Source organism: Neopsephotus bourkii, unplaced genomic scaffold, assembly GCF_033783945.1.
Source record: "Neopsephotus bourkii isolate Nb327-2 ecotype Australia unplaced genomic scaffold, CSIRO-AGI_Nbou_v1 NB_770, whole genome shotgun sequence".
Taxonomy (NCBI): Eukaryota; Metazoa; Chordata; class Aves; order Psittaciformes; family Psittacidae; genus Neopsephotus; species Neopsephotus bourkii.
Genome location: NW_026901266.1, coordinates 1 through 10,960, shown reverse-complemented (window position 1 = coordinate 10,960; position 10,960 = coordinate 1). Strand labels below are relative to the sequence as shown.

Here is a 10,960-nt window from a genome sequence, read left to right as displayed (position 1 = left end):
ACCATAGGGATGATGGGGACACCATAGGAGATGATGGGATCATGGGGGCACCATAGGCGTTGTGGAGACTCCATAGGCGATGATGGCATCATGGGGACACCATAGGGGTGACGGGGACCCACAGGTCATGGGGACCTCATAGGGAGCAATGGGGCTCCATAGGTGACCACACACTTGGTGCACAGCCCCTGGTGTGCGATGTGGCACAGGCCTGAAGGCTGGTGGGGATTCTCCAGTGGCTCGTATAGGGTTGTGCACAGGGGTGATGGGTGGGGGGGGCCAGGATGGGCCCCCCACCCCCAAGTTGAGGGCTGGAATTGAATGAAAGGGGGGGCACAAAGGGGCAAATCTGGGGGTGTTAGGGGCAAATTGGGGTGCCCTGGGGCAGTTTGAGGGGGGTCAGGTCTATATTGGGGGGTCTGGGGTAGATTTGGGGGGGGGTGGGGCAAACCTATGGGTCTAGGGGGGGTCAAAATGGGGGTGCAGGGGTTATTTCAGGGTGAGGGGGGTGTCAGGGCCAACCCAGCCCCTCCCCATTTCCCAGCGCCCTTTGCGCTCAGGAGCAGAGATTCTCTGCTGGCTGCTATGAGGTTGTGCACCCCCCCCCCCCAAACTTCCGGTTGGGGGGGGTGAATGCAGGGTTGGGGGAGGGGAAGGACCCGTATGTGACCCCCCCATCCCCTCCCCCTTGTTCTTGTTTCCTGCTGCTGAGGCCGGATGAGGCCAGGGGGGGGGGGGGGGGAGGAAATGCATGGGACCAAAGGGGGGGGTTGGGGTTGCATATACATGTATATGTGCATTGGAAGCATAAATAACTTTATTAATCAATAAATAATCGTTGTTAATCAATAAATTAAGGTCTTAATTTAAGGTTGGGGGGAGGGACCCCCCCTCCAGGCCTGCTGGGGGGGGAGGGGTTGGGAACCTGCAGGGATCCCACTTCTCTGGTCCCCAATGGTCCCACCATGGGGGGCTCAGAGGTCTCCATTGGGGGTCCCCCCAAATGGCCACCATGGGGGTGTCCAAGGTCCATTGGTGTCCTCAACCACTGGGGTCACCAGCACCATGGGTCAAGGCACGGGGGTCAGCAATGGGTCTTGGTGTCCCCAGGTCTCTGGTCATGGGGGTCAGCAACGTCCATTGGTGTCCATTGGTGTCCATTGATGTCCATTGATGTCCATTGATGTTCATTGATGTCCATTGATGTCCACCAGTCTCTGGTCATGGGGGTTAGCAATGCCCATTGATGGATGTCCATTGAGGTCAGCAGTGTCCATTAATGCCACTTAATGTCCCTTGATGTCCCCAGGTCTCTGGTCACAGGGTTTAGCAATGTCCATTGATGTCCGCTGGTGTCCATTGAGGTCATGGATGTCCACTGAGGACCATTGAGGTCAGCAATGTCCATTCATGGATGTCCATTGAGATCAGCGATGTCCATTGATGGATGTCCATTGAGGTCAGCAATGTCCATTGATGTCCCCAGGTCTCTGGTCATGGGGGTTGCCAATGTCCATGGATGTCCATTAACGTCCATGGATGTCCATTGGTGTCCATGCCTGTGCACTGGTGTCCATGGCTGTCCATTGATGTCCATTGGTGTCCATGGCTGTCCATTGGTGTCCATGGCTGTCCATTGGTGTCCATGGCTGTCCACTGGTGTCCATTGGTGTCCATGGCTGTCCACTGGTGTCCATGGCTGTCCACTGGTGTCCATGGCTGTCCACTGGTGTCCATTGGTGTCCATGGCTGTCCATCGGTGTCCATGGCTGCCCATTGATGTCCATTGATGTCCATGGCTGTCCATGGCTGTCCATTGGTGTCCACTGATGTCCATTGGTGTCCATTGGTGTCCATTGGTGGCCATGCATGTCCACTGGTGTTCATGGGTGTCCATGGCTGTCCATTGATGTCCACTGGTGGCCATGCCTGTCCACTGGTGTCCATGGCTGTCCATGGCTGTCCATTGATGTCCATTGGTGTCCATTGATGTCCATTGGTGTCCACTGGTGGCCACGCATGTCCACTGGTGTTCATGGGTGTCCATGGCTGTCCATTGATGTCCACTGGTGGCCATGCCTGTCCACTGGTGTTCATGGCTGCCCATTGATGTCCATTGATGTCCATTGGTGTCCATTGTTCTCCCCATCTCCAGCCTCACCCTCAACCCATGTCCCCCTCCACCCCCCCCCTTCCTGCACCCCCAGCCCCTCCGCTGCCCCCATCCCCCGCGATGCGCAGCAGCCCCACAAAGTTCCCCTCCCTCTCCTCCTGTGCCAGCTGCCACCCGGCCCCATCCCACCCCACGGCCCCGACCAGCGCCAGGCTCAGCCGCTCCCCGGCGCGGAGCCGCCGCACGGCCTGGACCAGAGCCGAGCGCACGGGGCCGTGGCCATCGCTCAGCGCCAGGGGCACGGCCAGCAGCGGCCTCGGGGCCCCCGAGCGGCGGAGCTGCAGGGTGACGGTGCCCGATGGACAGGAGGGGGCAGTGCAGGTGAGGGCGAGCTGCCCATAGAGCAGGTAGAGCCCGGCCGTCGCCACCCGCAGGACCCCGGCCGTGGCCTGGACGTCGCCGCTGAGGAAGACGCCGCCGATGCCGTGCTCGTAGCGCCAGAGAGGGGAGGATGGAGGCGATAGGGAGCCTGTGGGGGGACAGGGAGAGGGGTGGTGAGGGGGGGAGAGGGGTTCTGAAGGTCTCATCGGTGGGACAAAGGGAGCACAGGGATGGAGGATGCTCCATGACACCGTAGGGACCACAAGGATGGAGGATGCTCTGTGATAACCTGGGTACCACAGGGATGCAGGATGCTCCATGACACCCTGGGTACCACAGGGATGCAGGATGCTCCATGACACCCTGGGTACCACAGGGATGCAGGATGCTCTGTAATACCCTGGGTACCACAGGGATGGAGGATGGTCCAGGACACCCTGAGGACCACAGGGATGGAGGATGCTCTGTAATACCCTGGGTACCACAGGGATGGAGGATGGTCCAGGACACCCTGAGGACCACAAGGATGGAGGATGCTCCATGACACCCTGGGTACCACAGGGATGGAGGATGCTCCATGACACCCTGAGGACCACAGGGATGGAGGATGCTCTGTAACACCCTGGGTACCACAGGGATGGAGGATGCTCCATGACACCCTGAGGACCACACGGATGGAGGATGCTCCATGACACCCTGAGGACCACAGGGATGGAGGATGCTCCATGACACCCTGAGGACCACAGGGATGGAGGATGCTCCATGACACCCGGGGTACCAACAGGACAGAGAATACTCCATGACACCCTAGGGACCACAGGGATGGAGGATGCTCCATGACAGTGGAGGATGCTCCATGACACCCTGGGTACCACAGGGATGGAGGATGCTCCATGACACCATGGGTACCACAGGGATGGAGGATGCTCCATGACACCCTGGGTACCACAGGGATGGAGGATGCTCCATGACACCCTAGGGACCACAGGGATGGAGGATGCTCCATGACAGTGGAGGATGCTCCATGACACCCTGGGTACCACAGGGATGGAGAATGCTCCATGACACCCTAGGGACCACAAGGATGGAGGATGCTCCATGACACCCGGGTACCACAGGGACAGAGGATGCTCCATGACACCCCGGGGACCCTGTGACACCACGGCTGCCCTGTGACACATCCGGATGCTGCAGGCCTTGGGGTGCTGTTTCCATTGTGAGGGCGGAAGGAGGAACCCACAGGAGGGTTCTCGAGATGACTGAGCCAGCCGCCTAAGGAAGGGCCTGTCCCCACCTCCCTTGTCCCCACAGCGAGCCCCTCATGGTGGCCTCAGGCCTTTGGACTTACCAGCACTCAGCAGCATGTGGGCAGCTGTGGCAGCCTGAGGAGAGAAAGGGAACGAGTGTCAGGAAGCACCCAAAGCATCCCTGTCCCCAGTGTGTCCCTAAGGGAAGGGGAAGTTGGTGTCGCATCGGGATGTGGGGACTTCCCAGCATCCCTCTGGGTATCTGGGGGGGGGTCCCCAAGCAATGGGGTGAGCCCTGGATAGGGGGGGATTTGGTGTGTTTGGGGGTGGGAAATTGAGGCATGGGGAAGGATTGGGGGGTCTCCAAGAGCCAGGCAGGGGGTGGATACCCCATTGGTGAGCAGGGAGGGAGGGAAGGATGAAGGGAGGGATGGATGATGGATGGATGGATGGACACCACCAGGATGTGCAACCCGGATGGACATTGGAGGAACAGAGGATTGAGGGCAAGGATGGAGGGAGGAAGGGAGGGATGGATGGATGGATGGATGATGGATGGATGAAGGATGGATGATGGATGGATGGGGGGATGGATGGATGGATGAGGGATAGGTGGATGAATGGATGATGGATGAAGGGCTGGATGGATGATGGATGGATGGATGGATGGGTGAGGGATGGGTGGATGGATGGATGAAGGGGTGGATGGATGGACATCACTGGGATGTGCAACCTGGATGGACACTGGAGGAACAGACATCCAGGACGGGAAGGATGGAGGGAGGAAGGGAGGGATGGATGGAGGGATGGATGGATGGATGGATGATGGATGGATGGATGATGGATAGATGGGTGGATGGATGGGTGGATGATGAATGAAGGGATGGATAGATGAAGGGATGGATGAAGGGATGGATGATGGATGGATGGATGGGTGAGGGATAGGTGGATGGATGGATGATGGATGAAGGGGTGGATGATGGATGAAGGGATGGATGAAGGGATGGATGAAGGGGTGGATGATGGATGGATGGACATCAATAGGATGTGCAACCTGGATGGACATTGGAGGAACAGACATCCAGGACGGGAAGGATGGAGGGAGGAAGGGAGGGATAGATGGACGGGTGGACGGATGGATGGATGGAGGGATGGATGGGTGACTGATGATGGATGGATGATGGATGGATGGATGGATGATGCATGGATGAATGGACACCACCAGGATGTGCAACCTGGATGGACATTGGAGTAACAGAGACACCCATAAGGATGTGAAGGGGGAGCCCGGAGGGACAGACAAGGGGATGGACACCGAGAGGGACGGACAGACCCCCCCGATGGACCCCATAACAGAGACCCTTGGACACCCACAGACACCAGGACAGACACTGGGACAGACTGGGAGGGGAGGGGGGGGGCACGGACACGGACCTGCGGCGGGGTCCCCCTCTGGAGCATCCCGCAATGGAGCATCCCCAGGAGCGCGGCGGCCGCTGCGGCGGCTCCGAGAGCGGCGGCTCCGAGCGCGGTGAGAACCGGGAAGAGGCGGCGGCGGCGGCGGCGGCGGCGGCGGCTCCGGTCCCGGCTCCGCTCCAGGTCCAGGTCCCGGTCCCGGCTCCGGTCCCAATCGCGATCGTGGCCGGGAGGCAGCGGCAGGGACTCGGGGTCGGAGATCGGCGGCATCGCAGCGGGGACCGAGCGGCGGAGCCGCCTCTTAAAGGGACCGGAGGCGGGGACCGGAGGTGGGGACCGGAGGCAGGGACCGGAGGCGGGGACCGGCCGGGAAGGAACCAACGGCCCCGGGGGCGGGGGGAGCCCGGCCCGGACACGGGATGGGATGGGGGGATCCAATCCGAATGACGTCACCTCCCCCCCGGGGATTTCGCCTCTTCCGGTCGCTTCCTGCTCGGGCGGGGGGAGGAACATCGGGAATGGGAAGGGGATGGGGACGGGAAGGGAGGGGGAGGGAACCCATTGAGAACACCCCCCCCCCCATGGGAAATACCCCCCCATATGGGAAATCCCTCCATTGAGAACACCCCCCCCCCGCCATAGAGAATACCCCCCTATGGGAGACCCCCCCCCTTTCGAAACCCCCCCCCCGTGGAAAACGCCCCCTTATGAGAGACCCCTCCATTGAGAACAGACCCCCCTATGGGAAACACCCCCCTATGGGAAACCCCTCCATTAAGAACAACCCCCCCCCTATGGGAAACACCCCCCTATGGACCCTCCCATTGAGAACACCCCCCCCCCCATAGGAAACACTCCCCTATGGGAGCCCCCCATTGAGAACACCCCTGCCCCCCATGGAAACACCCCCCTAAGGGAAGACCCCCCCCCCATTGAGAACACCCCACAACCCCATGGAAAACACTCCCCTATGGGAGACCCCCCCATTGAAACCCGCATCCCTCATGGGAGACCCCCCCCCATAGAAGACCCCCCCCATGGGACCCCCCTCAAGTGACACCCTCCCCCCAAATAAGCCCCCTATGGAAACCCCTCGAAATGGGACCCCCATCGATGCCCCCCTCCCCGGACCCCCCCCAACTCCTATGGGGTCCTTATGGGGTTCCCCCTATAAGTGAGCCCCCCCCCCCATAACCCCCCCATTGGGGAGTTCCCTGTCAGACCCCCCCTTCAATGACCCCGCCCCCCTTTAGCCCCGCCCCCTTTCTGTATCCCAACCCCCTTTCCGTGCGCCCCGAAGGTCACAGGAGGCCACGCCCCCTCCCTCTATTGAACCAATCAGCGCTCGCGCGGGCGGGTGACGCCGGCGCGCCCGCCAACAGGAGCAGGGGGAGGTGCCGGAAGACCGCGTCATGTGACTCCGTGGGCCAGGTGCTGGGCAAGGCGGGAGGGGAAGGAACGGGGGGGAGGGACGCGGGAACAGCCAGGACCGGAGAGAGGGGGGCGTGGTCATGGGCGGGGCTTAAAGTGCGTGGGCGGGGCTACGGAGTGGGCGGGGCCTCCGAGCTTCCGGGCAGCGCAGGTTGGTGCGCGGGGGGGAGAGCGTGGGAACCCTTGGGGGGGGCCGAGGGGTACCCATGGGGGGGGGGGCTGGAATGGAGGGGGGGCAAGGGACACCCGTTGGGGGGGATTATGGGAACGGGGGGTCCCAAAGTGGGGGGAGCCATGGGATGGGGTGTCCCCATGGGGGGTAATGGGAACCGGGGCGGGTTCCGAAGGGGGGGGGGCATGGGATGGGGTGTCCCCATGGGGGGGTTATGGGAACGGGGGGTCCCAAAGTGGGGGGAGCCATGGGATGGGGTGTCCCCATGGGGGGTAATGGGAACCGGGGGAGGGTCCCAAAGGGGGGGGCATTGGATGGGGTGTCCCAGGGGGGGGTAAATCAGAACCGGGGGGGCCCCGGAGGGGGGGCATGGGATGGGGTGTCCCCATGGGGGGGGGTAATGGGAACCGGGGGGATCCCGAAGGGGGGGGGGCATGGGATGGGGTGTCCCCATGGGGGGGGTAATGGGAACGGGGGGGTCCCGAAGGGGGGGACAGAGTGGGGAGGGTCATGGGAAAAGGGGGGGTCTTAAGGGGGACACACCAAGGGGCACCCATGGGGTCCCATAAAGCTGGGGGGGGCGGGGAGAAAGGGGTCAGGGTGGGTCCAGGGGTGATGGGAAGCCCCGGGGGGGGGGGGGTCAGAGGAAGTGGGTGCTGTAGGGGTGACAATGGGTGGCCATGGGGTGGGACAGGATGGGGTGGGCATTGGGGGGGGACACCCTAAGGACAAGGGGGACACCAAAGATAGGGGGGGACACTTGGGGTGCCCCCCAGGATGAGGGTGCCCATGGGGAGCAGGTGAAGCCAAAGCAAGACTGAGCTCATCTCCTTTGTCACAGGGACCCGTTGCCACCTCCCCATCACCCAGCAGGTACCTGGGTGGGAGGGGATGATGCCCCCACCCCCAAACCGGCCCTAAATTGGGGTGATTTTACCCAATTTGAGCCTTTTTTGGCCCAGTTTTGCTTCCAGAAGGGGGGAATTGGGGATAACCTCTGGTCCGGCTCCGGGTGTGGGAGGGGACCAAAGGCCTGGGGGTGAGGGGGGAGTCAGGCTGGGGTTGGCAGCAGCAGCCTCTGCCCCGGGCTCAGTGCAGAGCCTTCGTTAGGGGTAATCATGCAAAGGAGCTGGGATGGGGCTGGGGAGTGCTGCAGGGTCCGGTTGAACCGGGCCCAGTGACTGGGAGCCAGTTAAACTGGGTTCAGTGACTGGGATCCAGTTAAACTGGGTTCAGTGACTGGGAGCCAGTTAAACTGGGTTCAGTTGACCGAGTCCAGTTAAACTGGGTTCAGTGTACTGGATCCAGCTAAACTGGGTTCAGTTGACCGAGTCCAGTTAAACGGGGTTCAGTGACTGGGATCCAGCTAAACTGGGTTCAGTTGACCGAGTCCAGTTAAACTGGGTTCAGTTGACCGAGTCCAGTTAAACGGGGTTCAGTGACTGGGATCCAGCTAAACTGGGTTCAGTTGACCGAGTCCGGTAAACTGGGTTCAGTGAACTGGATCCAGTTAATCTGGGTTCAGTTCATCAGGTCCGGTTAAAGTGGGTTCAGTGAACTGGATCCAGTTAAACTGGGTTCAGTGAATTGGGTTCAGTTAAACTGGGTTCAGTTCATCAGGTCCAGTTAAACTGGGTTCAGTTGACCAGGTTTGATTAAATTGGATTCAATGAATTGGGTTCAGTTAAACTGGGTTCCACTGACCTGGTTTCTTTAAACTGGGTTGAATGAATCGGGTCCAGTTAAACTGGGTTCAGTGAATTGGGTTCAGTTAAACTGGGTTCAGTGAATTGGGTCCAGTTAAACTGGATTCAGTGAATCAGGTCCAGTTAAACTGGGTTCAGTGAATTGGCTCCAGTTAAACTGGGTTCAGTGAATTGGATCCAGTTAAACTGGGTTCAATGAATCAGGTTCAGTTAAACTGGGTTCAGTGAATTGGGTTCGGTTAAACTGGATTCAGTTCATCAGGTTTGATTAAACTGGGTTCAGTGAATTGGGTCCAGTTAAACTGGGTTCAGTGAATTGGGTCCAGTTAAACTGGGTTCAGTGAATTGTGTCCAGTTAAACTGGGTTCAGTGAATTGGGTCCAGTTAAACTGGGTTCAGTGAATTGGGTCCAGTTAAACTGGGTTCAGTGAATTGGGTTCAGTTAAACTGGGTTCAGTGAATTGGGTTCAGTTAAACTGGGTTCAATGAATTGGGTCCAGTTAAACTGGGTTCAGTTTGTCAGGTCTGGTTAAACTGGGTTCAGTGAATTGGGTCCAGTTAAACTGGGTTCAGTGAATTGGGTCCAGTTACACTGGGTTCAGTGAATTGGGTTCAGTTAAACTGGGTTCAGTGAATTGGATCCAGTTAAACTGGGTTCAGTGAATTGGGCCCAGTTAAACTGGGTTCAGTGAATTGGGCCCAGTTAAACTGGGTTCAGTGAATTGGGTCCAGTTACACCGGCTTCAGTGAATTGGGTTCAGTTAAACTGGGTTCAATGAATTGGGTCCAGTTAAACTGGGTTCAGTTTGTCAGGTCTGGTTAAACTGGGTTCAGTTAAACTGGGTTCAGTGAATTGGGTCCAGTTAATCTGGGTTCAGTGAATTGGATCCGGTTAAACTGGGTTCAGTGAATTGGGTTCAGTTAAACTGGGTTCCATTGACCTGGTTTCATTAACCTGGGTTGAATGAATCGGGTCTGATTAAACTGGGTTCTGTGAATTGGATCCGGTTAAACTGGGTTCAGTGTATTGGATCCAGTTAAACTGGGTTCAGTGAATTGGGTCCAGTTAAACTGGGTTCATCCCAGGTTGGAATATCTGGGATGGGGACAGGTATTGGGATGGGGATAGGGATGAGGATAAGGATGGGGACATGGATGGGGATAAGGATGGGGACATGGATGGGGATGAGGATGGGGATGGGACATGGATGGGGATGAGAATAAGGATGGGAACAGGGATGGGGATGAGGATAAGGATGGGGACATGGATGGGGATGAGGATGGGGATGGGACATGGATGGGGATGAGAATAAGGATGGGAACAGGGATGGGGATGAGGATAAGGATGGGGACATGGATGGGGATGAGGATAAGGATGGGACATGGATGGGGATGAGGATAAGGATGGGACATGGATGGGGATGAGGATAGGGATGAGGATAAGGATGGGGCATGGATGGGGATGAGGATAAGGATGGGACATGGATGGGGATGAGGATGGGGACAGGGATGGGGATGAGGATAAGGATGGGAACAGGGATGAGGATAAGGATGGGAACAGGGATGGGGATGAGGATAAGGATGGGGACATGGATGGGGATAAGGATGGGAACAGGGATGGGGATGAGGATAAGGATGGGAACAGGGATGGGGATGAGGATAAGGATGGGGACATGGATGGGGATGAGGATAAGGATGGGACATGGATGGGGATGAGGATGGGCACAGGATGGGATGGGGATAGGATGGGCACAGGGATGGGGATGGGCACAGGGATGGGGATGAGGATAAGGATGGGGACAGGGATGGGGATGAGGATAAGGATGGGACATGGATGGGGATGAGGATGGGGACAGGGATGGGGATGAGGATAAGGATGGGACAGGGATGGGGATAGGATGGGAACAGGGATGGGGATAAGGATGGGGACAGGGATGAGGATGGGACAAGGATGGGGACAAGGATGGGGATGGGGACAAGAATAGGGACAAGGATGGACGGGGACAAGGATGGGGACAGGGATGGGGATGGGGATGAGGATGGGGACAAGAACGGATGGGTACAAGGATGGGGACAAGGATAGGGACAAGGATGGATGGGGACAAGGATGGGGATGAGGATAAGGATGGGACATGGATGGGGATGAGGATGGGGACAGGGATGGGGATGAGGATAAGGATGGGAACAGGGATGAGGATAAGGATGGGGAAATGGATGGGGATGAGGATGGGGACATGGATGGGGATGAGGATGGGGACAGGGATGGGGATGAGGATGGCGCTGGTGACCCCTATCTCTGGCCTTTCCCTTTCCTCCCTCCCAACCCCATTTCCCAGCTCCCAGAGCACCAGCATTCCCTATGGATCCCATCAGCATCGCCTGCGCCGCAGTCCTGGCACTGCCACTGGTGGCCCTCATGGCACTGGTGCATCGCTTGGGGCTCCTCCACCAGCTCTTCCATAAGGTAGCACAGAACGGGGTGAAACCGGGCTGG

General features: G+C 58.6%; 1 protein-coding gene across 1 annotated transcript; it reads right to left on the bottom strand.

Moving 5' to 3' along the window:
• Nucleotides 1-2,163: 2,163 nt before the first annotated feature.
• Nucleotides 2,164-5,670, bottom strand: PSORS1C2 (psoriasis susceptibility 1 candidate 2). Its single transcript, XM_061355054.1, has 3 exons — nt 5,176-5,670; nt 3,843-3,876; nt 2,164-2,642 (listed from the first exon to the last, which is right to left on the bottom strand). The coding sequence occupies exons 1-3, from the start codon at nt 5,668-5,670 to the stop codon at nt 2,164-2,166; spliced, it is 1,008 nt and encodes a 335-aa protein (XP_061211038.1).
• Between the last annotated feature and the right edge of the window lie 5,290 nt (nt 5,671-10,960).